The sequence below is a fragment of the Pezoporus flaviventris genome, unplaced genomic scaffold (assembly GCF_033815535.1).
Source record: "Pezoporus flaviventris isolate CSIRO_AGI_PZ_B2104156 unplaced genomic scaffold, CSIRO_AGI_Pfla_v1 ptg000176l, whole genome shotgun sequence".
NCBI classification, from domain to species: Eukaryota; Metazoa; Chordata; class Aves; order Psittaciformes; family Psittacidae; genus Pezoporus; species Pezoporus flaviventris.
Genome location: NW_026892724.1, coordinates 1,110,022 through 1,137,955, shown reverse-complemented (window position 1 = coordinate 1,137,955; position 27,934 = coordinate 1,110,022). Strand labels below are relative to the sequence as shown.

Sequence of the window (27,934 nt, the reverse complement as noted above, 5' to 3'; positions counted from 1 at the left end):
AGGCACTGCTGCAGACCGTGGGAGCATCTTCATCCCAAAGAGTCCCCAGCAGCAGCACTGGGGTCTTGTCCCTCCTCTTCCGACACCTTCCACTTCCCTTACATGCCGGCAGCTTGCTGGGGGGGGACGCCCGGCGTAGGCTGGCGAGGCAAAGTGTACATGGCCCCAAGAAACTGGTCTGCGATGCGGCCGGCTTCCCTCAGCCCGCTCAGCAGAGCCCCGTGAACGGTGGCGGGGTAGTTGCGAATTGTGTGCTCCCCCGCAAAAAACAGGCGAGGAATCGGCTGGGGAAGCAGAGAACAAACACCGCTGTTAAGGCCTGCTCATGCTCCCCCAGAGCCTGCAGCAAACACACCTGAAGAAAACGTTAGAAGTCCTCTAGATAAAATAAAGGAGAAAAACTTCACCTATTACAGGCTGCAGAGAGTAATTTTATCCACAGCTACATTTATTAGTGACTTACGGCACTAGAAAAGACCCTAAATAAAGCCAGAGCTGCACTCTGCTGCTGCTATCAGAATGGCTACTGCTCTCAAAACCTCATCCTTTCAAAGTGAACTGGACATGACTTAATGCCTCGTTGGGTTCACTCCCACTCTGGGAGACACCTTTTGGTTCCTGTTCTTCTCACTCGGGCCTTCACGCTTTCAAATCACTACAACTCACTTAAATATGGGCATGGGACAACTTAAACACGGCGTATGAACACAGTAAATGCATGGCATTGTAATACTCTGTTCAGATATTGCCAAATTGACTTGGAGCAAAACAATCCTTTTTCCAGTAAAGAAATTACACCAAACCTGGGCAGGCAGAAATCACGGGTGGAAAACGGAATCATTGTACAGGTTCTAATCATCATCAAAAGGCGCAGGTAACCTAAACCTGTGCCTCGAGAGGGGTGTGAATCACTTGGAAAAATCCCCCTGGTTGAGGTCTTACTGAGGAGAACAGAGACGTCTCTCACCTGCGGAGCACCCGGAATGGCTGGTCCTGGAGTAATCGGCTGAGCCATCAAATCATAGTCATTGCCAGAGGAGCCGGCTGCGACATAGGAGTAGGAGCCCCGGGCCCACGGGTCAGCGCGCCAGCGGGACACCACCGTTTCCTTAGGCTGAGACAAGACAGAAACCTCAGTTGCTGTCACAGGGCAAGGCCTAAGGATCTTGCAAAACACAAACCACACAGACTGCAAGAATAAAGGACACCAAGCCCTCAGGCTAACATTAATGGTGGCTCCAAGTTTCTATTCCATGAGAACATACACACTAAGGTAAAGAACTTGTCTTTGCTGTCAACACCTCAACTCCTTGCATTATGTCATGAGAACCTCCTGCACACAGCTGCTGCTTACTCCCTTCCTCCCCCTTTTAGTTCCTTTCCAGCCAGACCAGTTTCTTGTGCAGTTCACTGGTCAAGAGCTTCACTGTACTTTAGAGAAGGTGCAGACCATGGCAGGGAGTACCCAAGCAGTGCTGTCACCAGCCATGGACAGCTCAGCTGTAACCCCAGGAATGCAAAAGGGAGAAAAATGAATGGAAGTATTTGATAGTCTGGAAAAGCTGGAGTCAAAAAAACCCCAACCCAACTCAACCCAACCCACAACCCAGACAAAACAGCCCCAAACAACACCCCCCAAACAACCCCAAACCTACAAACAACCCCTTCTCACAAACCCCTGAACACACACAGGGCACTACCTATAGAACACAGCACACTCTAAACCGTGGAGGAGGTACCTAAGATGTTGTCTGTACTGACCTGAGGCACAGCGCTGCTCCCAAAGATGCCTTTGAGGATGGCAAGGCACCGTCCAACAATGACATCATCGCTGATGTTTTCCATGATTCCTGCTGCTTCTCCTGCTACCAAGGCCAACAGAATCGGTGCTGGGGTGTGGGGAAGGAGAGAGAAAACACAAGTGAATCACTGCCATCAATCGTCTTAATCTGACAAGTTGGACTTGAACAGGCCTCGGCCTGAAAGAGACTTCAATAACCCAACAGCACAGTGGAGCAAGAGGCACCTGGAGCACAGGCCAGCTGCCCCAGGACATGCAGTGCTCCTGAAGCTACAGGGTCTCAGCAGTCATTACCTCAAACAGACTGAAACCACTGGGAGGATTCCTGTCTGCACTACAACAGGTCACCCACAGCCATACAAGCACATGCAGTCTGCTCATCTGAGTTCCACTTCATTCACCCACCCATTGTTAAATACTTCTCAGAGACCAGTTCTCTGCCAACAGAAGACCTTCAAAGAACTGCCCCAGAGCTAATACAGGATGTGCTGTGATAGTTCTAGGGTTTTTCCTTCTGGATTTGTTTTCTGGGTTGTTCAATCTGTTCAGTTTAAACAGCTTCTGCCCAAAATGCTACGGCTAAGGAAATACAGAAGATGAATCTAGCAGCAGAACCTTTGTGTGAGAGATGGTCTTTCTATATAAACCAAAACCCCACTACTACGTGTTAAGTATGTAATAGAGACATCTTAAAGCCACAAAAGCAGACACCCAAACAGCCCTCTTATCCAAGGCTCACGACATGTATTTCTCCAGTCAAGTCTTACCAAACGTTCTAACAATTACCCTGAATTACAGGTATTTTAACAAATACCCTACAAGGGCACCTTCTTTGCACAGCCATTTTCCCCAGTTAAAAGAAAAACCTGCTCTGCCCTTTGGTACTTGAAACAGTCATCTCCCAAAAAAAAGAACCCATTTAAAGTGCTCACTGTACACACAGCTTTGCTCTTAGTACGCTCCATGGCAATCGACAAAACCAGCGTGCTTACTGAAAGCATCTTCTGACAACTTCTGGTGGCAGACACCGGCTGCAGGGAAAACAAAACCACTAATGGCAAAGTCCAGCTGCAGAAACAGGCAGGGCAACACCTTTTGCCTGCTTAAGCATTTAATAGAAAGGAGTTCTAAAGTTATGTGTCAGTCTGAAGCTCACAGTCCAGTCAAAGCTCCTTTGCTGCTCAAACAGGAAACAAGCTCATCCACTGGAGACACCACAGCTTGCATTTCCACTGCATCTCAACCATATGGATGGCCCTGCAGCTCATCAAGCTGGAACGGTAACGCCCAGCAAGAGGAACAGAGCCATAGCAAAGCCTCTAGTCTGCCCCACTGAAACCTGCATGCTCAATACTTCCACTTGTCTTCCTACAAATACGATTTTCTTATCACATCCATACGTGAACACCAACAGCATTTTAAAAAGTGCTCTTTTCTAGACCTGAAACTCACAAATAAGACACTGGCAAGAGTAGAGATGCACCGCAGCTACCTTTGTACAGGTTCCAAAACAGGAAAAGTTCTCCTCTGCTTGCAGTAGTGCTACCAACATGACCAAACAGATTGACGCTTGGATCCCAGAAGACGCGATCAAAGCACAACACGACCTAGAAACAAAAAGAATCAGGAATTAGGAGGAGTGCACAGAAAAAATACTGCCTTCCATAGGTCAGCGTGCTCTTGCAGGCTACAGATTTGCTGGTTAGCAAGAGCTACAGCACACAGACTGAGCCAGCCTCCTCCTGAGCATCCCCTGCCCTGCTGCAGCTCCCTCAATGACCAAGTCACCTTGTTGAGGTTGCCGAACCCCATACGCTGAACTGCCGAAGTTTTCCACTCAGGAAGAGGTGGCACAAACTGTACTGCTGGAGGCTGCTGCTTCAATACTCCCAAGGGAAGAGTGCACAGCACAGCATCACATTTGTAAATGAAAGTCTGGCTCGTAGATCGGGTATTTACAGCTATCACTTCACAACCTGGAAAGGGGAGAGAAAACAATCATTCCATGGGCCAGCAGGCAAGAGCATTGCATTAAAAACTAGAGAAACTCCATAAAGACATATCCACATCAGAAAACATTTCATTTATGGAGAGAGCTTTACACTAACAATTACTTTACTTTTACTGAACGTTAAGGACCACAAAGCTCACTTCCAGAAAGTGCAATTTACACAGCATCTGAAAATGGCCATACTGGGACAAGCCTAAAGGTTCATCTAGGCCAGTTAAATATAGTTAAATATATGCATAAACAAATAGCAAGCAGGCAGTGAGCCTCTCATTGAGTTGCTCTCCCAGTTGAGAGTTTCCCAAGCCCAGTGTTCAGAAGAACATGGAAAAGATACAGCCCTTCTAGTTGCTTGAATTTGTGTGACATTCATTTATACTTCTAATACCAGATCCTGGGGCACCAAGTCTTAAAGCAGTCCAAGACCTCTTACTCCAAACACTTCAACCACTGAATAAAGAAATGGGAGCATGAACATGAATCAGCAAATGTAACTGAAAAGCACCATGCTGAACCAGCCACAGAAATGAGCAAAACCCACTGAAGATCAGTACCTCTCTAAGAGCTTCCTCATCATTCATTATGATGACCAATGTGATTTATCCAACCCAAAATATATAATGGGAGGGTCTGTAAGAGATCAGTTTTCACATCTGCTTCTGGAATCACTGAAATCTCATTTCAGTGATCCCAGCCCCTCGGAGCAGTTTTCCAGAGGAGGGGTTTGCTTTACCTGATGCTGTGTAGCGAACCTGGCGCACTGCTGTGTTCAATTTAATATCCAAGCCTTCTGCTAAGGCTACAGGCACACAGGAATAGCCATTCCTCACAGTCAAGTGACTGCCTGTGAACTCAAAGTCATCATCCTAAAACAGCAATGTATAGAAAGCCTCGATTTATAACAAAATCACATTAATTCAATAGAAAATAAGCAGCAAATCTACATAAAGGCTTTTTTTTTTCCAAAACTCCCCCTCCCCCCCAAAAAAGTGAGTTGAACAGATTTGAAATTCTGTTTATTAGTCAAGAAATAAGTATGGGAACTTCCAGTAGTCAGTGTCATTGGAGGGAGGCTTTTCTGGCACTCACAAAAAGCTGCCTGGAATTTCATCAGCAAATGATCATCGTGTAAGAGCTCAGGATCTGCATAAAAGCAGAGAGCACCGAAGGGTTTAGAAACTGTTAACATTGAGCAGCTTCCATGAGAACGAAATAAACACGGTTTAAGTTCTTAGTGCACTGGTGAACGAATACATGAACTAGTTACCTGGTCCCAGTGCTTCAGTGAAAGCGTAGACAGGGGTGTGGCATTGGCAAATTCTAGGTTTGCAAAGTGCCAGTCGAGTATTTGCCTGTCCCTTGATGACAGGTAAACATCACTAGGAGAAAACCCAAACACAACACAAAGACATTCAGTCTGCTGTTTCAAACGTGCGAGCCTCCTTCCTGAAAGCTGAACATCGAACCCAGCAGTCACACTTCAAAGCAGAGCTCTTGTAAAGTATTTTCAGTGAAGCCAGAAACTTAACTTTAGAACTAAAAAAAAGACAAGGGGTGATGGGTTTAAACTTAAACAGGAGGAGTTCAGGTTTGATACAAGGAAGCTCTTCCCTGTGAGGGTGCTGAGGCGCTGGCACAGGGTGCCCAGAGAAGCTGTGGCTGCCCCATCCCTGGCAGTGTTCAAGGCCAGGTTGGACACAGGGGCTTGGAGCAAGCTGCTCTAGTGGAAGGGGTCCCTGCCTGTGGCAAGGATGTGGAACCGGATGATCTTAAGCTCCTTTCTAACCCAAACCATTCTATGACTCTATAAATAATGGCTTAAGTACCATATATAAGACAATGACTAAAACCCGACTGTAGTCACACAGAGCACAAAACAATAATATTCTGCCAATACAGGCAGGATTGGCATGCTACCATTATTGACAGGGATTTCAAATCTCAAAGGCTTCCACCATCAGGCCACTGGTTACAGTCAGGATTTTACTGAAATGCAACCTTTTTATCCAAGTCACCTCAAAAACAAGGAAAAGGAGTTCTAAAGCTGCAGGAGCTCAAACTTCATGTTTGTACCTTCCTAACCCACTGAGTTACCCTAATCAAAAGAAAGCAAACCATTGCATTTCTGAAACTCAGCAGTTTCTACAGAAAAGCAGTAAAAAAATCTGCTTTCCCAAGTATTTTTTACAGTTTGTATCTTTACCTTGGAGGATTGGCTTCAAGTTCTTGTAACTTCTCCTCCAGCTTTCCTTGTGTTTCTGCCAATTCATCATACTCCTAATAAGATTAAAAGATAACATCAAAATCAGTTTCCATGTAAAAGGCCTTAAAGATCTCATGTAGCATCAGACTAGAGCAAATCTCAAGAGAAATCAGTGGAAGATTAATGGTTTTAGCAGAATCAAAATCAAGTTCTTTATTTTCTTTAACATTTAATCCAGCATATTTTGCCCTACCATCTGTTGAACAAGCAGGTGAAAAATGATCCTTGGTTCTACCTGACTCGGGTTAGCAAGGTGTCTTTCACTATCACAGAAAGAACAGGTTTTAAGGGTTAATTTTTAAGGCATATTTCTACACCCAGGTATACACAGAGCGAGAGAATAACTCTGCTTGTCGAGATAGAGCCTTTAAATTGTAATCTTTGGACAGAAAAGTCTTTTATTCAGGAAACCACCTTTTTCTTAGAGAAAGGACTTCTCTCTTCAGATTCAGTTTTTATTTCCATTGTGAGACCCAGCAGTACTAAAGACCAGGTCTGACCTAAAATTTAGCCTTCAAAGAATTAAATGCTGCCTGACATGAGCCAGCACAGACTGTTCCCTAAAAGTGAGCCTTCAACACATTAATATGAACCTCAGGTACCTAAAGGTACTTAATGCAGTTATCAGTATTATAACCCAGAGTTACCATCAATCACATTCTCTTGAGTGTGCTGGAGTGAGAAATGTGGTAACATTTATACTGGCTAATTTTATCTGGCTGCTGAAGCCCTCAGAAACCACCAACTTAAGTGCTCTATGTACATCACCCCTTACCTTGCAAAGGGCAGTCAGATCTCTGTGTTTGCTTTTCACAAGGAACTCTGCTGTAATATCTCGAGGTGGCTTCACTTCTGATGCTTCCTTATACTGCTGATGAAGTTCTTTAATCTTCTCTTTTAAATTCACCATCTTTTTCAGGTGGAGCAGGAAGAGGGAGGAAGAAAAAGAAAAAAGTAGATTTGGTGCAAGTGACTGTAAAATGGATATTCATCTCAAGCTATGTCATTATACCAAAGAGATGTTGTGGTTTTACCAGTTGTTACTTAAATGCAATTCTACAGACAGGAACCTGTAATAAAGAGCACCAACCCCAAAACAACACAGCTGAAACCCAACATCACTGGTTTCTTACAAAGTATGTTGTAAACAGCTTAAGATATGAGAGCTGACCTCAGACATGTTTAATTTGAGAAACTTCCTTGGAACAGTGAAGATGCCATCTACCACAACCAAAACCACTGTAGATAGACCTAAACCACTGTTTCTGCACTACAAATCAGATCTGTGCTAAAGAAAGTTTACATTTTAAAATACTCCCCCAAAAGACTCAGTCATTATCAACATCTCTACAGGAAGCTATTGCACAGCTCTGCTTATGTCCAACTTCTCCCTTTCTTTTCCCATATTTCATGTTTTACAGTCTCCTGCCTAATCGCTTATGTGCTCCTCCTCAAAAATAGAGTCCTTTGTCAGAACAGTGCTTCTAGGCAAGGCTTAAACGAAAAGATGTTTAAGACCAGCATCCGTGGCAACCTTCTGATGTTTTCCATGGAACTTTTTGTCCATTTTGCCACTTTCTGAGGAACACAATGCTCTCCTCTTGCTCTAAATGTCACCACCTAACCTTGTTAAGAAGGTCTTTCAATTCCTCCTGTGTTTTCACTATTTTTTTCCAGTGTTCAATCTGCTCATCCTTCACATGCTTCTCCTGCAACCTGGAAAAGGTGAGAAGTGAGAGTCAGTTCAGCATAAAATCCTTGCAGTACCGAGAAAACTCATTATCACAACCTAATTACTGTAATGTAGTAAAAGCTCATCATGGGATATTTTAGTAAATACTCCTATGGTGATTAGAAAATTAATAGACATTTCTGTAAATAAGAGCTACCTGAGTAGCTAAAACATGAGTCTGGAGTCACCTACTATTATTAAAAGGCAAATTAAAATACTATTAGCTTTCAAGTAGCAGAAGTGGGCTGTCTGCACTCCAATTCAGACTACATCAATGATCTGGCAGTGTTAAAGGCCAGGTTGGATGGAGTCTTGGGTGACATGGTTTAGTGTGTGGTGTCCCTGCCCATGGCAGGGGGGTTAGAACCAGATGATCGTCAGGTCCTTTCCAACCCAGACCATTCTCTGATTCCATGATTCCATGATCTATCGGTTACTGTAATGATTTTCAGAAGCTTTCAAGGAAAGATGTTTGCTCCTTTAGCCATCTTCTTTCAATGTTATCTTGTTTCAATGAACACCCCACACAACACACACACAAAAACCCAGCAAAGACCAAACGGCTGTAGAAGCGGGCAATGCTTATCCTAGGAGCATCACAAGTCTCAGGTATCTTTAGGAACATCCTCCACAGAATAGGAAAGCCTGCCATGAAGAGGGAAGTCACTCACTGTATGACAACCTCCAGAGCCTGACCTAGGGAGACAGGCTTATTATTGAGAACGTTAAAATCCAGCTGATGACTGAGGTAGGATGTGGCTTCCAGCAGACGATTAAATTCTTGCTCCACCATTTCATCTTTCTCTTTTGGAACCTAGGAGTCAAAAGAACAGACCTTCTTCTGAATAAGAAATTAATATAAAAAGGAAAAATAGAGATCCTGAAAGCTCAGAGCCTCAGAGACGAGACAGTTGAGAAGTACAGAGAAAACTTGAAAGGCCCCCAGAGCAGGGACACGGGTTACCTTCTCTACTGCAGTGTAAATTCACAAACTCAAAACACCACCACTTCCCAAATCAGAGGAATGCAAAAGCCAGGGTACAGGTAAATCCTTAGAGCAGTACTCAAAGCAAAGGTGCCACCTGCCCTGAACGAGAGTGATGCTTCAAGAGCACAACAGAAACATAGCTGAGAAATGTAATACTCTCTGCTCTCTCAAACGGTCAAACACCAAGGGCTGCTCAACACAAAGTCACTTTGCCAGGATGTCTGGCCAAAGAGCTACAATAAGAGCTGGTAAATCAAACAACCACAAACTCAGGGGCACACAAAAGATTTCCTTACTGGAATGTGTGTCCATCAAAGCTCCAGAAACTTAACCATGGGCCTGAAGACTGCTCTGATGGTAGGACAGCTCTATACAATCACAAGGCTTTAGAAGGCCTGGCAGAGCTCAGTGAAGTAACTGATCTTTTGGATTGGGCAGCATGACTAAGAACTACCAATCCAGCTTTCCTAGGATGATGGAAGCAGCTTCCCAACACAAGAGCAGACTGACTGTTAGAACTGTCTACTGTGCCTTGGTGGCTTTCCCTGAATTCATTATATTCACCCTATTCACTCAGATGCAGCAGGAAAAGATGCAGGTGATAGATCACACCAGATTTGGGCCAAGGATCACTTTCTCAGGCCTCTAGCAAGAAGCCAAGTATCCTCATCTGTCTTCTGAAAGAAGTTACCCTTAGTACCATGATTTAAGATTCAGGAGGTGGGAAAGCTTCCAGTCAATACACGTGTGAGATTCAGCACTAAACTAGAACATACCACTGCTATCTCTAACAGCACTCCTTGATGCTACAGAGGCTATTTAGGTTTGGGAATCCCAACTCTATAGAGCATTAGTGCTGAAGCGTCGCATGCATTCAACCAGATGACACTGGTTAATCAGGTTTTAAAACACAAACCAGAAGCAGAACAGCCAGAACAAGCCTATTTCAGGGAAAAGGAGCAGCAACACCAAGAGAAGCTGGAGTGCCAGCACAGCAGACAATCGTTTTGGAGTGCAGCAAGACAACTGTCTGAGGAAGAAGAGTCATGAATTTACAAAGAACAAACAGGGACTCAGATTCCACAAAACGTCTGAAATGCAAAGTCAAAAACTCACTGGAAAGAACTGGTTTTAGAGTAGGTGCAGATACACTGGAATATTCCCACACTGCCTAAAGAGGGACACACATTTTCATTACTCCCTCCCCCTCTTCCTGGAAGCCATCTCCTGCTAGGCCAACACCCTGCTAACAAACACACTTGAGATACTATTTCTGTTCTTAAAGGTTAATGAAAACAGCATCAGACTTACAGCTTGTCCATTTGCTTCATAAAGTGGGCATTTTTGTTTGATCTTAGCCAATTCCATATTCACTTGTTTGCTGACCACAGCCATGGGATTTCCTCCTGGAAAACATTGTGTAGAGTTAACAGAGTACTCCTGCAAAGTTTGTCTGCAATGAAATAAGAAATCCATGCTCAATCTCAGCTCATACTTTGGAAGATCCAAGGGAACGACTATGAGAGTTACCAAGAAATTCAGTCAGAGGCCATTGGCAGCTGGGTAAAGCAGCTTTAGAAAGAGCTGCTCAGCAAGTGCAGTGAAGCCAGGTATAGACACCACCACAGTGGGCAAAGGAACAGACACACAGAAGGACGTCATGCCAAAGAAAGAGCAAAGAATTCCACTAAGCACAAACAAACTGTAAAAGAATGGATCTGCAACAGTCTGATGACATGACAAGCACCTCTGTGACTTCAGTGACCAATGACAGCTACGGCACCAACACAAATCCCAGTTCTCAGTGAGGGCTGCCATCTGGTCTGAACATTCACCGATGAGAAATGCCAACTGCCAAAGAGGCTGAACAGAAATAGCTACTTTTCATAGTTGAACCCACCCAATTCTTTTGGCCACGAAAGGAAACAGCAAAAGGTTTCACAGTTGTAACATCTTCTCCCACCATTTGCCTTCCCACTCACCAAGTCCTGTCACCACCATTGCTCCGAGGTCAGCAACATAGTTCCCTTTGCGGAAGGTCGCAACTCTTCCTCCTACTCGGTCCTTTCAAAAGCACAAGAGATTAAACCCCAGTAACATTCAGCAACACATCTCAAATATAATTGCTGGTACTTCTCCATAGCATGGAGCAAGGGTTCTCTCACCCAAAGGGTCAATAAATAAAATATGCTTTGCCAAGAACCTCTGCAAATGAACACTTGGTCTTAATTCATCCAAGTTATGGAATAAAAGGTTTGAGTTGCATTAACAAAGAAAGAAAAAAGGAAATAGAAATAGATTTGGCCAGATTTAGCAACACCTACAGTGGGAACCTCTGGGATTCTACAGCCAGCCCTTCACCATCCACAAATAGATGAAGTTACATATTGGATTTCCTCCTCCAACTTCCTACCCAAATCCAACAGCTCTATAGGAAATTATTCAACTGTGCTGATGGAAACTAAATTTTAGGGTAAGAAAACCCATCAGGCAATTACTCCTACCTGTTCTCCACAGAAGAGCCAGCTACCAGTCAAGATAACCAGGAATAAGCAGCCCAGTTCAGGAGCAGGAAGAAGTTCTGGATTCTTGACACATACAAATGACTTCCCACCACTTTAAACTGAATAAGGAGCACTTGGGGGTGCTGGTTGATGAGAAGCTCCCCATGACCTGGATTCAGTGTGTGCTTGAGCACAGAACCCCACCATGTGCTGGGCTGCACCCCCAGAGCGTGAGCAGCAGCTCAGGGAGGGGATCCTGCCCCTCTGCTGTGCTCTGGGGAGAGCCCCCCCTGCAGTCCTGATCTGGCTCTGGGGCACCAGCACAAGAGGGATGTAGAGCTGTTGGAGCGAGGCCAGAGGAGGCCATGGAGATGCTGCAAGGGCTGAGTCCTTAAGGGGAGACCTTAGAGCAGCTCCCAGCACCTAAAGGGGCTCCAGGAGACCTGGAGAGGGGCTCTGAACAAGGAAGAATGGCTTTAACCTGCCAGAGGGGAGACTGAGATGAGATCTTAGGTAGAAGCTCTTCCCTGTGAGGGTGGTGAGACACTGACTACTTAGGAGATGCAGCAGTCCACAGAAAAATGACTGAAAAATACTGCACATGATTTTAACATAGCCTCTTGCCAGACCTACAGACTGGTTATATGCACAGAACAAAGCCCAGGTTACAGCACAGATCTTCTCCAGCTTCCAAAAACTCCCAAGACACCAAAATCAAAGCACCAAACAAAAAAAACAACAGTACGTTCAGGTAGCAAGAGACAAGCAGTCAATGTTGCACTCTCTTTTGTTCTAGTGCTATGGGATCTGGGAAGCACAGAGCAGCAGCTCCCCATCTCCCCTAGCAATCTTAAGAGGCTGAAACATTACTCTAACCTAAGCAGATTATTTCACGCTGTGCTAGGAAAGTATCAGAAGTAAATGAATAACAAAAAATGAAGTCAGGAAGTAAAACAGCTGATAAATTCCAATTTTTCACAATCACAAAATGTAGCTCTATATAAAACTTAAAGCCTCTGTAAGCACACAGTAATAAATAAGGAATTAATGTAGATTTGAAAGGTACAAAACAATATCCTGCCTGACACTGTATGGGAATCCCAAACAATGATTCTATTTAATGGGCAACTTCATCAAGCACAGACTTGCATTCTTCTCTTAATCATGAAAGAAGATTCCAACTTGTTGCAGGTATAAGCTGATGACACAAGCACCTGACAAGTCCAACCCTGAGACAGTATTTGCCAGCTCCCAGTGAGGACAGAGAGGACTGTTTCCTCATGAGACACGTTTAGCACTCAGCAATACACCTAGCTGCCTGTAACTACACACAAGCTTGCTCATCTTGGGCATGCTGCTGGGCCACTTGGCCTCAGGGACTAGGCCTGAATGTGGTTTCTGGTTAAGCTTCTGTACAGAAGTGAAAGAGCACAGAAATTCCTACCCTGGCTTCCAGAACTGTGACATCCATTCCAAAACTCTGCAACTGGCGAGCTGCTGCCAACCCAGAGACTCCAGATCCGATGATGATCACCTTTCCAGTCTTCTTGGCTAAGGAGAGGGGAAAGTAAGCTACAGGCTCTGCATGTGCTTTATTACAACATTGCAAGCAGCTACATTAAAGTTGCATTTAAGAGACACCAAGAACAAAAAGCAGCTTCCCTCTCATCAGTTCTGACAAACTCTTTAACAAAACAAACAGCCACAAAAAAGAAAATGGAAGTAATTTTGTGCATAACATGGTAACAGTAAAACACTTCACAGTCCTCCTTGGTGAGACAGGCACAAGAAAATACACCAGTAGAGCATGTGTGGCAAGGAAGAAAACAGGAGGAAAAGTACTGCTGAAGAATGAATGTTTGAAGAAGAAACTAATTCTTATTAATTATTGCATCTTCTATTTCATAGAGGGGATGCAAGTACAGGATTGTGTTTGTGTCTTCTGTTCCTCAAATGAGGAACAAAGAGAACTCATTCAACAGTGACAGCCCCTGAATTACCTACCAAAGATTTGCAAGTGTTTTCCTTCTCAAAGTGATTTACTTGAATTAACAGCTCCTCCAGGTCCAAATAAACCCCATGAACCCCTAGTGCCAAATGCACTGCCAGCATTTTTTATTTCCTCAGCATGACTATCCCAAAAGAAGAAAAAGCCTCAAAAGTTTGGCTTGAAAAATCACAGAACAATGAAGCAAAACCATTTTCAGGTTTCTCACTTGGAAGGGGCTTCACTCTCTTGTAGATCCCGAAGTTGATGAGCCCGTGCCGCTCCAGGTAGCTGTGTACTCTGTGAACGAGCACCGTATCACCTGCAAAATGGGAATGTTTCACAAGCATTCCACATGTTTAGCACTGAGAACATCTTCACAAGCAATCAGATCACAGCAGCAAGCCAGCAAAACCACCCTGAACACAGCCCTTCCTGCTCCCCAGCTGCCCTCCCCAAGAATCCGTCCTCTTGAGAAGGGCTGAGGGGTTTTCTGGAAGCCACAAGCTGGTTTTATGCTGTCCCGTAGCTCTGAATCCTGCCTGAAAAGCTGCACAGGACATGTACAGGACATGAAATGCTTCTATTTCTCTAGTGCAGAAGAGCACCTTTTCTGAAACTGACTGCAGAAATCTGGAGAGCTTTATGCAGAAAATGGGATTCACCACCGTTAAACCAACCCATTACTGGAGCACTGAGCTCTCATGCTTGGTTTTATAAACACAATAATTCCTTATTTTGCAGCACTTGACGTGTATCTGCACTCATTTCAGCATTGTTTTCTTCTTTAATTACTTCCTTATGGCTCCCCTCACCTTTTCCAGTTTATTGGGAGCTTTTATGAGAAGGTTAGAATGGCCTACAATGTGCAAGCAGTCGCTCCTCGCTCTTTGCATAGAGACACAGAATGGTTTGGGTTGGAAGGGACCTTAAAGCTCATCCAGCTTCAACCCCTGCCACGGACAGGGACCCCTTCCACTGGAGCAGCTTGCTCCAAGCCCCTGTGTCCAACCTGGCCTTGAACACTGCCAGGGATGGGGCAGCCACAGCTTCTCTGGGCACCCTGTGCCAGCGCCTCAGCATCCTCACAGGGAAGAGCTTCCTAATGTCTAACCTAAACTTCTGCTTTGACAGTTTAAAACCGTTCCCCCTTGTTCTATCACTACATTTTCTTGTATAAAGTCCCTCCCTTTTACTACCTTCTTTCACCATGACCATTCAAGTTTTATGCAATTTCTTAATGTCTCCCAGAAACTTTGTGATTAAGCAAATCTCACAGCTGTAAAGCACCATGAAGCTGCAGCAAGCTTTACAAGCTGTATGGGAATTCACTCTCATGGAACTTCTGTACCAACCCCCCTTGTTACCAGCCTTTTCCGAAGTATGCTAAGGATGCATTTCTTTACCAGACAAATGAACCTGAACAAACCTGAAACCTGAGCATACTGCAGTGGTCCATTCTTGCCATGACTGCTCACAGGGCTCCACTAACAAAAAGACCCATCTGAAACCCTCTCTTGGTTTTAAGCAACTTTTAGCCAACCAAAACTGAAAACCAATAGCAATGACACACACAGGATGGTTTTGGCAGTAAAAGACTCCACTTACTATTATAAGGTGCTTCTAATTGTTGGATAGTTGCCTCAAACGTCAACTGAATCTTTGGGTTATCCAGCCAGAGCTGCAGCTGTATTTAAACAAACAATAAGTATTACAAAAGAGGTGTTTTCTGTGTGCTCCCAAATGTTGTTAGATGAAACCCTCTAACAAGTCACACTCTGGCAGTGCTATCCAAGCCACACTGAACTTTGCCTTCCGGTGTATTTTAAGGTGCAATAGGGTCCATTTGAACTTCCTACACCAGTTCAACTAAGTGGAAACACATCAAGTCAGCAATCTCCTCATCACACGTCCAACAAAACACACACACACACACACAGAACAAAAGCTACAAAATGGAAGTGCCAGAATCACCTGCTCCATCTTCACTGATACAAGGCACTACCATGGGCTCTGCTGCCCACATACACTCAAGAACACGTAGAGAACAGTTACACTTCCAAAACCAAGCAGGAAGAGGTGCCTGTGAAATACGAATTACCACAGAATCCCAGGCTGGTTTGGGCTGGAAGGGACCTTAAAGATGATCTGGTTCCACCCCCCGTTAGCCCCTCTACAATACCCAGAACAGTGCAGGCCTTAGAAGAACATTTAAAAGCTTCAAACCACAACTGCCCTGCACTGCCACAACAGATCAGTCAGCCTCCACTCTGCTTTGTGAATGTTCATGCTATGCTTTAACCAGCAGTAATTCAGCAACAGCTTTTAATGTCTGCGGTGTACTCCCCCTCCCACTTGGCTGGGTGGGTGTTCTGGGGTGGGGGGGTTAATGCAGAAGATCAAATGAAGCGGATCTCCTTTGGTCACCTTGGTCACTCTGAAGAACTCAGATGGATTGTAAAGGATGACTTCCCTTTAGAAAAGCTACTGTGAGCTTTCCAAACTACATCTTTACTTACCAGGTGATTCATTCAATTCTTGATTCCATTTGTTACCAGGCAAACTGGAATATCAGACTGACTAGTCTAACTCCTCTAACCTCCAGGGACTCTGTCTTCACGCCCTCTTCCATATTTTCAAATCCCTTGACACTGAGCCAGCTGTAAGTAAGAGGATGCACACTGCAGTTCACAGCTCTCCCAGAGCCCTGCTGAGCACTGGGTTTATATTACCATTGGCTTCATCCGCTGTCCTATAACCTCTGCTATCCTGACTGGAGGAGATCCTCTCACAAGTCTTCCTCGGAAAGGGATTCCTGCTTAGGAACATCTCTAAGTTCCTCCATAGTGAATAAGGACCAAAGACCAGCAGTGCAGCTCTTCCAGGACAGCCCTGCAAACCCCAGCCATTTATCAGTTTCAGTGGAAGGCTTCTCTGCTTCTGATGTGTTTGCAAAAGGATTACTCACTCACTGTACATATGAGCATGCTGTTTTCCAAGCTTTCCTCCCCATTACCACGTTCTGGTCTGGTTTTATGTATCTCGTGACTTCCCAAAAGTTACAACTTAGGTTACTTTGAGGGGGATTTCACAGGAATAGCAGAAGTCACATTCTTAGCAAGATGATGTCCACCATGCAGAAGTTTCACATAACTCTTTTAAGTTATTAAGCACTGGGTGCTACCATGATCGATACACTGTGATGCCCCTGATCATCTTGAGTCTGTGACAAAAACTGAATGCAAGGAGTTTTCTCTCTTAACTATGGTAACAAAGCAATTTTCAAAATATTTCTTGCTTTGAACCCCATTTTTGTGCTAAAGAACCCAAAAGCATTGTCACAATTTAAAAACATCACCTGCAAAACACAATGACACTAAGTTTTGTTAAGGTTTAGCCTTGAGGTGCTGGCCTGAACTCAAGTGCATGAACTCCCCTGTGAATTATTTGACTATTGCCCCTTCTTTCTGTGTTTTACGTTGTGAGAAGTTTTGAATTAGGCAGAAATGCTACAAACAGTCAGAAGCAGAGTTTCCTTTCTTCAAAGTTACAGGTTCTTTCATGAAATCAAAGCTGGTAAAGTAACTGTTCTGTTGTGAGAATAAGCCACAAGACTGGCTTAATAGCTCAGCACTACAGCAACTGAATGCTAAGCAAAGTAAGAAAATAAAAGCTCAGAGGTGCGATTTATTCTAAGCAACAATGCATGTGATTATTACCATAAAGTATTCTACAGACACTTCTTTAAGCTGAAATCAATAGAACATTTGCATCAGGTTTCTGTTTGCTCACCTTTTAAAAAGCTGTAGCAGCTGAATCACGTCATTTTGATGGTTGTTATGACCATGTTTTGGACACTGTAAAGGTACTAAAGGTTCTTTATGCTGCCTCACAGCACTGCCTCAATCAAGAACTGGTAACTCCTTCCTTAGACACTCAGAGCATGAAGCAATTGCAGAAATGAACCCCCACCATCTCAAACGCAAGGAAATCTCCCACCTCTCAGACATGGTAACTGCCAAACAGCCCTTGCAAGGTGCACAAATGTCCTACCCTTCTGTCAGCAATACTTTCACAATAAACTTACAGTGCGGTTCCTGATGTACAGAAACACCTTCTGGGTCTGCTGTGGCCCACTGATTATATCAGGGAAGCAGGCAGCTTCTTGAGATGTCATACGGTCATGTGGAAGTCTACTCTGGAAAGCTGCACCCTCCACACCTACAACAAAAAGACAAGTTGTCTACAGGCACTGCAAAAGGATCTGCTAGGTAAGCACTTTTACACTACCCTCCCTAGCCAGCGCATCCAGCCATGAGGTGATACGGGGCCAGTTCCGTGCCATGCTTTCATTTAGCCCTTCTCTTTACTTCTGCAGGACAAGCAGGTTCCCAAGTGAACAGTTCTTTGAACTACAGGCATCAGCCAGGGTTAATGAACAAACTGTACCACAAACAAGCAAAAACCCCAACCAACACCCTGAGAAACAAAGGGGGCCGGGCACATACCAATAAAACATGTATCAAATACAACACATCTATAATACAGTAGCAATAAAACCGCTTTAGAATCTGTCCTTCATTTGCGTGGTTTCCAGTTTCTACCAAAACATGAAAAACATTCTGGAGCCTGCTCAAAGCCAAAAGATCTGTGAGGCACAAGCACAACGCCTACAGCCCTCATGTGCTTTTCAAGGGTCTCATTTGCACGGAGCTCAACCTGGAGGATCCCTTCTTGACCTCTCCTTGTCCACATTTGCCATATTCCCCACCGGCAGTGCAATGACAAACACTCCCATTCATGCTTTTCCTGTGCCCCCCCCCAGTGCTGCTCCACATGTCAAAGACCAACGTTGAATATATACAGGAGACTTTTTATCTGTGGAAAGACTTCATTCATAAAGGTACCTGCACTGCTATCAATTCAAACACTGGCAATGAAGTAATCACACAGTTATGGGCCCTACATTCTCCATCGCATTTCACTGTTATACTGTATATAAAATACACTCTAAAGTAACAAACCAAACCACAGCTGCATGAAGTGTTACAGCACAAGTGCAGAAAACCCTGCAGGCAGTGAGGCAAATGCAATACTGAGATGGGAAATGCAGCAAGAACAAGATAAACTCTTATGTCCTAGGAAGTGTCTTAAGATCGGGACAGACAGAGGAGAGGACATTCAACCTGGAAAGATATAAACCAGTATCTCAAGAGAAAAACCACACAGGTAATGCAGTAAGATCAGGATCATCCACTGAAACTGGAACTGTTCCAAAAGATTCTAACAATGTCAGAGACCAGACAAGCTTGCAGTTTATGACAGTAACCAAGACAACTGTTTGCAAGTTTGAGGTTCATGTGCAGAGGTACACGTGTGGCTGTACTGGGGAGAAAACTTCTCTTCTTTCAGTTCTGGTGCAGGCACACACACCTTTAACTTCCAAGGGTTTTTACAGCCCAAAGGTGAAGGAAAAAATGTAAGCAAGGAAATGGTGGTAAAGCTAAAACCCCACAGTGCATTCACAAGCAAAGATAAGACCGAACCGCATGATGGCTCAAGGGAAAGAAAACGGTCTATGATCATTCACAGGGATTTTACAACAAGAGGAAATTAGTACCAGAGGCAACAGAGCACTGCAAGAAAGTAAAATGGAATTAATAACAGGAGAAGTTAACACACCACAACACTTTCTGACACCAATATTCAGTGATGGAGCAGAAACCCGCAGCTCTGCTGGAATTCCAGCTTCTCCAGGGATAAACCTGACTCCCTCTTACAGGTGGATACAAGGAATGTGCTTCTCCTGCCATCTGCTAAAGAGCATCGCCCGTGGCACAGTGGTCAGCTACCAGGAAACTCGCACACGTCCATCAAGGGATCTCACTAGTTTCTTGGAAAGCTCTGTAACCCATTTCTTCCAATTGAGAAGCCAGAGGAACAGCCCTGGAAATAACCCCAAGCAGGAGGAAGGGATTGCTGGTTTGGGGTTTTTAGGGCCACATGTCCATGGCAACACCCAAACCCAGCAAACACTTCATTTCATTTGGCCCAGCCATCAGAAGATCTTCCAAAACCTCCACGTCCCTGAATTTACTTCTGCAACTACACAACTCCAAGTGAAATCCATTTCAGAGTGGTTAAATCCCCCCATCCCACATCCTTACTGCTTGTGTTTCACAAAAGCAACACAGTGAAGCCAGTACCAGTTCAGAACTGTCCCTGGGGCAGGCAACTGTTTCATGACTGAAGAGACAGGTCAGCCTAGACTGAATTCCTGGATGCTCATCTCTTGACACACAGCTGTGCACACACTGCCACTTCCTGACATCCAGCCTCAGCCACCAACGTGCTGAAGTTTTGATTATCTTCTTCCCCACATGAGGGATCTTGAGAGATGCTGCTCATTTATGGACTTACTGAAACATGTGCAGATTAAAACCCTCTGAAGGGAAGTCACTTGGCTGCTCAATCAGACAATTGTTACAGCACACCCTCAGCATATAAATCAAATGCAAAATATGCCCAATTTCCAAACAGCCAGTGCCTGCCTGAAAACAAAGCAGGCAACGCATCCTTAACCCCACAATCTGCAACAGCCAGAAATCCCGTGCAAGTGGTAAGATCCAAACCATAACTTCTTTACTTAGAACAGCAAGGATGCACCCTCAGATGAGTATCCTGAAGTTACATTTGCTTCAAAAAGAGCAACCTGGAGGTACAGGTCCTTTGTCTTAAAGGTCCTTCAGCTCCTTTGCTTCAAACCCTAATCCTCAATCCTCAAGTGAGAGAAGTGGCAGAGCTAGGGGAAGATTTTCCCTTGCACTCAAAGTACTCAGGAGTAAAGACACCAACTGTGGGGGAATCGAGCAGTAAGTGCATGCTGCCAGCATCAGAGCTCAGGCCAAACGGCGAATTCCCAACCCAGCAGCAGACTACGCCTGTCCCTGACAGATAAATCTCCTGGGCTCACCACTGGCTCAAGCCCAAACCTCTCAAAAGGGAAAAGCACAAGAACAAAGGAGCAGAAAGGCACTCCCTGCCAGGTTTCTTCAGCAGATCAGAGGAAAGGCTCTGCTGTGCTGGAGCCCAGGCCTTTCGGTGTCACTCAGGGTGGCAGAAACTGGCCAGGTAAGAAACACCTTTCTGCACGTTTGGACTCCTCTGAACAAGGAGAGGAGCGGAGGGATGAGAGATCGGCCTGAGGCTTTTCAACAGAGGTTGGTGTCCTCCCTGCAGCTGGTACAGACCTCAGCTGAAGCTGGAAATACCCCTCACTTGTTAAAGAGCTCCTGTACCTCTGGCTACGTCCTCAACGACCGCACCCGTGCGCACTTGCAAGCATCACTCCCTAACCTGGCGGCTCTTGCTACCAATTGGCAAGCATCAAACACCACCCTCACCTGATGCTTGGCCGTCTCCATACCCTCCAGAATTGTCGTCTTGAAGTCCTCCTGCTTGCCCTGTGGAAGGAAAGAGGAGAACTCAGGGACCTTACTCCATAAGTTAAACCATACTGGACATAAAGGCCCGGCAGTTGGCGTTGTAGATATTAAATTCCACCAACCAGCTAAACCCATTTCCTGAGAATCCCATCTGCTGGAACCTAGGTTCAGGGCACCAATCTCTGCAGTCTTCTACGTGTTATCCATGGTATTGGAACGCTTTACATCAGACTTAATGGGACATAAAGAAGTACACAACATTCCTAGTGGCTAAATACTTATGATCAACTTCATGAACGGCTAGGGTTTGATTAATAAGTTTACATTTCTTACTGCCAAGAGCTGGTGGGTGGGTACCATCACATTCTATGGGTCGCACACCATAGGAATTTGATAACCTTGCCCTCGCTGTCCTGAGTCTCTCCATGTGCAAGGGGATAGTTTGAACCATTCCAAAAAGCCTCTTGCTCTCAAAAGTGCCTGCTCTTTTTAGTATTCTGCCATAAACCCTTCCCTGAAGCTTGATGACAGCACTGGGTTTGAAAGGCTCAGACCACTTGTTTTGGCTTCAGTGCCCTTGATCCACCAACAATGTTCTAACACACAAAGACCACCTCTGAACCAAGTACATGTCAATCCATGCAATGTGACCAATACCCAGCACTGAAAGACATCAGTCTTCCAATGTATCCAGGGCTGGAAACATGAGGAAAGGCAAAGCACTCATCTGAAAGATCTGGAGAAGTCTCAAAACTGCCTTAGCCTGCATGCAAGTCCTAAACAGCAGCCTTGAGAGGACTACAGCACAACAAGGAACAGAGATGGAGTACAGCCGAGAGATCTGCAGGAACAAAGGTAATGCAGGTCACCTCACACACTGCTCACAGTCACAAGAGATGCTAGCTCCAAGTTCAGCTCATAAACAATATCCTTGCACAGTCAGGTATTTGCCTACTGTTGTCATCTCCAGAGAGCAGAAAGCCATGGAAGGCTACAGGGACAGCCCAGCACTGTTTGGCTGCTGCTGTACCAAGGCTCCTTCAACCCAATGCTTCAACAGGCAGCAAACTGGGTCCTTTCTCAAGACCAAGCAAACCCCCACTGAAACAAACTGCTGAGGTCCTGGTGGCAAATGGAACAGCCACTTCCTAGAGCAGAACTGCTCAAGGTGTCATCTCCAAACAGGCAAGAGTACGGCCTAACCTAAGGCTGAACACACAACTGCTAAGATTACTCTTCAGAGGCTGAAACTGGGTGCCCAATTTCACCAGACTGCAATTTGAGGCTCTCAGGGGATGCACTGCAATTGCAGCTGAATTTCAGCTGAATCACAAATCTTACCCCTAAAGCAAAGGCACAGAAAGTGAACCAAACGTTTTCATGCATTGATAACCTGGATTAACATCTGCAATGTTGTAACATGTTCAGAAACTCACAAGAGACCGTGACACATAACTGCATTTTCAGAGGCCTCAGAAGTCCCAAACTCAGGATTATATGAATTGATGTATCTGGAACAGGAAGAAAAAAATTCTCACTTCATCTACACTGGAAGTACTTTATTTTGCTGGGAACATTCCAAGACCTGCTTCTGTTCTGGGAAAGACTAACACAACAAAAACATTCATATTTAACCTCCAGCACAGGCCATTCGTCTGCAGGAAAAGTTGTATTCATGCCTTCTGTAAGTTGAGAAATTGAAAAGATGCTGACATCAGCTTCTTGCATTCATTATCCCTGAACTAGTACTGACAATGAGGAGATGGGACAAAATTGCTCCCAGGTTACTTACAAGAAGACATCAGCATTTCCCCCTCTTCTGTTAGGAACAGCTAAAGCATGTCAAAGAAGAAAGCATCACTATTACTATCACTATCCTGATCACTACCCAGTCCAAGTACAGAAGTATGGAAACAAGGTCTCTAGTTCAGGTTGCTCTCCTTCCCCTAAGAAAGTCAGGTTCCAGCTGCAAAGGAACAGAGCAGCAAGTGAACTGCTGATCCCTGCTGACACCCAGTTACTGCAGCCCAACACAACATGAGCAGGAGCAGAATCTGTTGGAAGTCTCAAGGCAACAGAATACCAGCTGAGGAGCAGGCAGGAAGAAGGGCAACAAAAGAGTCCACCTCATAATGTCTTAAAATCAAGACTGGTGGCCCTTGATTACAAATGTGCACTGAATTTCATCAGGAAAACAGACAAGTCAGATGAAAGACAGAGAGAGCAGCACCGAGTCTGACTGTTCACTTGACATCCATCTGCATCATGATCAGTCTTGCGCTCTCTTGGAAAACAGCAGCTAGAAACACAAGATGCCCACAGACAAGAGGAAGAAAAGGAGCTGGTAAAGAGTATCTTCAGGAGGCCAGAAAAGTGAAAATCCCATCTGGCAAGGACAAACAAGAAAGATCCTTAGAAGAGAAAAACAAAAGCAGCAAGCTCCTTATTCCAAAGGGATATTGGCAACCACCACAAATGTCACTCAGCACTGACAGTGAGTTTGGAAGCTTTTTGCCATCAGAAAATATTTCTCAATTAAAAAAAAGGAGAGATACTTCAAGGAAATTGCCTTAATCATGAAATCCTCTTGCACCTTTTCAAACTGCTCCGCAATAAAACGCAGCAGATCCTGCAAATCCAGACTATAACAATTCACACAGCCAAAACATCTGGAATTTCCCACTGCGGAACACATCAATGGAACCCACCCCAAATACGACCAGCATTTTGCTGTCACCTGAAGTGGGATATTTAATAACCTCCTTCTACTGTAAACTGACAGTGAGGACAGACTAATGAAACACCAGCTACTGTCCCTATTACATGGTTAAGTTTGCAAATGAGGCTTTTCAACACAGAAGGTCATAACCTATAACATGACAGCTTTACACCTCTACTGCACTACCTATGTTTTTACAGGCTTTAAACATACCAAGGAAATTATTCAGGTCTGCAATGAGAATAAATTAACAGCAATACACAACCAACTTGTTGTATTTTGTTGTATTTTCAATATGCAATCCTGCTCTAGAATTATCATCCTATTCAATACTTCTTATTGAACGTTTCTATTTGCTTCAAAGCAGCAACAGAGAGAAAAACAACTCAATCATAAACACTGCTTCTATACACAGCAGACTCCAATGCCCCTTCCTGCTGACAGCTGTTTGAATTAGAAGTTTCAGTGCACTTTAACAGCCAGCAAGAGATGACCTGATGCTCCTGACACCTGTATTAACAAAGACAGAGAGATCCATCAATGTACAGGGTTTCAGAAGCCTTTAGAAATACAGCAGGACTACCTATGGAATGACAAGGGAAAATGTGTCATCTTCCTACATCACTGCTGCATGCATATCACAGCATTTCTGGGAATGGAGAAAGGATACAATGACCTGAAATCTCCTTATTTCTAGGCAGCTGGATATAGCCCATTCTCAAATTGTATTTAGATGACTAAATCGAGTGCTTGTGGAATAACTGCCTAACAGAGTGTTGTATGGATAGAACAGCATGTGTCTATCACTGCCTATTTTCCACAACTCTTCCTTCACAGGATAAAACACTTCACTGATTATACCTCAAACTGATTCCAGTAATCACTCCTAGAGGTGCAAAATGGCAGAGGTATCTGAGAGATCTCTCACGAAACATCTGAGAACACCAGAAATGTGTTAATATCAGGTCTCAGGGATTAAACCCAAAGTCTGAACTAAATTAAATTGAAAACTTTAAGATACTTGCTTAATTACACATATCAAAATTCCATTTCTGATAGATCAGCTTCAGCTGGGGGCAGGGAGGATTTCCATCCTTGCAAATATTTCAGTCAAGCTGATGAGCTACACTATTCCAGTACCCAGCCAGAAGCCAACAGCCACAACTGAACAGAGATTACAGGGGCAAATCCCAAGAGACAGCACACCACTGTGGCTATTAATACATATTCTGACACTGAAGGCAAGTATCCCCAAAATGACATCAGTCACATTGTCTACATTCTCAAGCCTGCCAGCCAAAAGAAGCCAAATAAAAGCAGCAGAACTGAACATTAACAGTTACCCACATCAGTGATGAGCTATCATGAGTTCAGCCACTAGATTTCAGCTACTGTCTAAAACCAGCTGTGCACACATCACCTCAGAGAGTCTCTGCAACAGCTACACTTTGCCAAAGTGTGATTTTGTACATAGCAGAGTGACACATCAACACCAGACCTAGCTACTGGTGGTAGCCAGAAACACAACAGAGGGAGAGGGTACTGCTAACCCCATGAAATCTCACAAGCAGCTGCTTCCTGAACAAGACTGACCCAAAACCTTTCCAATGAAAAGTGAAGCTTGGCAAGTCTGTCAAAGGCAATAAGGAAAGCACTGAAGTTTAAGCAAACAGGATCCAACCAGAACTTAAGATCAGTCATAGTTTTAAAGCCACAGGAATCACTGTAGATTAAATCTGTTCTCCTGCATAGCGATCCCCTCAGTAAATCTAACCTCTCAGAGGAATAAGTGACTGCTGGTACACAAGCTGGTGTGACAGTTAAATGCCAAAGAGGCTGTTCTGGTCAATAAGCTTCCAAAGACAAGTCAATAAGGATAATGAGAATATAGCATGAGAAGTTTGGCTTATTAGATCTGGAATTAAATCATGCATATTCTCATCTTTACCAGGCTGCTCTTCTGTGATTTCCCCTCCTTCCCATATTGGGCCAAAGAAAACACTGTACAACAATCATCCAAAACCGGACTCAAGATTCATGATGCTGCACCTGACCCCACTTAATTTCTGGCAATAGAAGAGGTAAGTAGTGTCAGAGGAGGAGGAGAAGGTCTCTCTACTCACCAGACGGCTCCTCCGGCTCGCTTTCATTCTCCTCTTCTGCAGGAGCTGGTGGAGGTGGTGGCGGCAGTTTCTTCTCCTTCTCAGCCTTAGCATTTCTCTCTTCCTCAGAGTAATACTCATCTTCTGACAGGTTTGCAAGACTCTCATCCATCTCTCTATACTCCACCTGTAAGAACCACAACAGAGGATAAACACACTGCAGATGTCTCTAAGTGTCACTGATAAAATGAACACTGCAAACAACAGAACTGCCTATAGCTCAAAAGGCCTCACTTACCTTGTCTTATTACAGCTGCCGGGTCATAAAATCTCCAACAGCTTAGTGAGCTCCCTGCTCTACCTCCACTAAAGTCTTCGGTACCCAACTGTCCAATAGTAGGAACTTCCTGCTCCTACGGAGCCCAGTTTATTGGTATTTGTTACATTATCATTCAACCTCTCTGGCCTTCTCCCCCTTCTTCACCTCCCTGTCAAGCCCAGGGGTAACAAAATCATCTCTATGTCCAACCCATATATTCCAGCTTGAATTCAGCTGTCAAACATGGGTGACCAGACCTGTACACAAGATTCACTGAGGAAACCCCACATGGATTTCCTTGGGTGCATCTCACACTGGTTCAGAAACCAGGCTTTCTTCCCCACGTTAGAAACTTTGTGTATTTCTACCTGTTGGAAAGGGAATAAACCACTTCTCAATATGCAGACATGGGAAAGAGAAAGCAGCTGTGACCCTCCAGCATCCTAGAGGTCACCTTGTGATGACCAAAGCAACTCTCCATGTGTCTTCAGGAGATCGACACGTCTGCCACAGTCCAAGTTCATTAAGACAGGGCAAGAACAGGCACAATTCCCAACAGCACTGGGAAGTCATGTACAGGAAAGCCTGAATTCAGTAAAACACCAACACCAACACACCAACATGAGCCACCTTTTAGATGCTGACGTTCCCTGTCCAGCACATTCACTTCTCACTGCCCAGCAAAAGCTGCACCCCCAGGACCTTGTGAACCCAGGTTCTGAAGCAAGTTTCAATGATCCCACGGCACCATAAGTACATTATCACAGGTATTTAAACCCAACACAAACTGCTTCTGCCCTAAGGCCCTCTGAAGCCTCCCCTCCTCCTTGAGCTCACACAACTTGCAGAGAACTGAGTCCAACGAAAACTCCAAGCTTTTCCCTAGGTTTTTTTTCAACCTGGACACCCTCCTCAATTGAGGGCACCCCACAGACATTCACAGTAAGGTGACCCTGTGCTACCCTGAAGTGACGATGGGGAGATGCTCTGCCAAAAGAGATTACCACCCTTAGCAAACCCACAGACATGCACTGATTCCTGCTTGTAAACAGACAACTGTAAAGCAAGTAAAACCCAGGTATGGTGCATCTAGAGATCACAGAATGGCCTGGGTTGGAAGGGACCTTGAAGCTCCTCCAGCTCCAACCCCTGCCATGGGCAGGGACCCCTTCCACTAGAGCAGCTTGCTCCAAGTCCCTGTGTCCAACCTGGCCTTGAACACTACCAGGGATGGGGCAGCCACAGCTTCTCTGGGCACCCTGTGCCAGCGCCTCAGCACCCTCACAGGGAAGAGCTTCTGCCTAAGAGCTCATCTCAGTCTCCCCTCTGGCAGGTTCCAGGATGCACCAGGCTGACCTACCCAGCAACTCCTACATAGGAAGGACCGGTCGAACTATCACATGGGGTAGGAGCTCTGAAGAGGAAGCCATTCAGTGCCGGGGCTACAGCACAACAGAGTTCCCAGGAGTGTTTTCAGCTTCCGCATCGAACCCACCCAGCACGGGCACAGCAGAGCCTCAAAGCCTCCTGCAGGGAGCTTTCCAATGAAACTTCCACAAAAGAAATGGCGATTTCTCCATGTTCAGAGCAACTCCCGGCTGTTACACACCAGGCACACACAAAGGCACCAATGACCACAGGCTGCCTGCAGCCTTTAGAGCGCACCGGTAAACCTCAGTTAACGCCCGGGCGGCACCGAGCGGCGGCGGGGGCCCAAGGGCCGCAACGCGCCCGCACGCAGCCCCGCACCCCCCACGCACCTTGGCCCGCTTGCGCCGGCTGGTCCTGCGGCCCTCGGGGGTCTCGGCGGTGCCCGTGGTCTCGGCGCCGGGCGCAGGGCCGGCCCCGGCTGCCGGCGGCTCGGACAGAGCGCCCGGGGGCGAGGCCCGCGGCGGCTCCTTCTTGCGGGGCGTGCGCTCCGCAGCGCCGCCGCTCTCGGCAGAGGAGCCCGGGGCCCCCGCGGCGGCGGGCGGAGGCACCGGAGCCTCAGGCCCGCCCTCGCCGCCCGCCGCCGCCTCCGCGCCCTTCTTGCCCCCCGACAGCATCGCCCCGGCCGCGCCGCACAA

At 45.4% G+C, this 27,934-nt stretch overlaps 1 protein-coding gene across 2 annotated transcripts; it reads right to left on the bottom strand.

Annotated features, from left to right (window-relative positions):
• Window positions 1-81: 81 nt before the first annotated feature.
• On the bottom strand, window positions 82-27,934 carry LOC133283482 (lysine-specific histone demethylase 1A). Of its 2 annotated transcripts, XM_061480283.1 has the most exons (20): window positions 27,629-27,934; window positions 25,571-25,736; window positions 20,687-20,746; window positions 17,371-17,504; window positions 14,892-14,970; window positions 13,513-13,605; window positions 12,741-12,847; window positions 10,775-10,856; window positions 10,104-10,198; window positions 8,476-8,618; window positions 7,698-7,788; window positions 6,848-6,982; window positions 6,013-6,086; window positions 5,077-5,188; window positions 4,543-4,675; window positions 3,590-3,777; window positions 3,294-3,408; window positions 1,762-1,889; window positions 968-1,114; window positions 82-284 (listed from the first exon to the last, which is right to left on the bottom strand). In XM_061480283.1, exons 1-20 carry the CDS (start codon window positions 27,911-27,913, stop codon window positions 99-101), a joined length of 2,553 nt encoding a protein of 850 aa, XP_061336267.1. In that variant the 5' UTR covers window positions 27,914-27,934; the 3' UTR covers window positions 82-98. The 2 variants fall into 2 exon arrangements, with proteins under 2 accessions (XP_061336267.1, XP_061336268.1); XM_061480284.1 differs by lacking the exon at window positions 20,687-20,746.

Bases quoted from the DNA above. Each gene is read 5' to 3' on its own strand.
- LOC133283482 (XM_061480283.1), bottom strand. From the start codon at position 27,913: ATGCTGTCGGGGGGCAAGAAGGGCGCGGAGGCGGCGGCGGGCGGCGAG. The intron at 5,189-6,012 runs GTAAAGATACAA...GTTTTCTCCTAG, and splicing joins CTTGAAGCCAATCCTCCAAG to TGATGTTTACCTGTCATCAA. The intron at 1,890-3,293 runs GTAGCTGCGGTG...CCCACACCCCAG, and splicing joins GTTTTGGAACCTGTACAAAG to CACCGATTCTGTTGGCCTTG.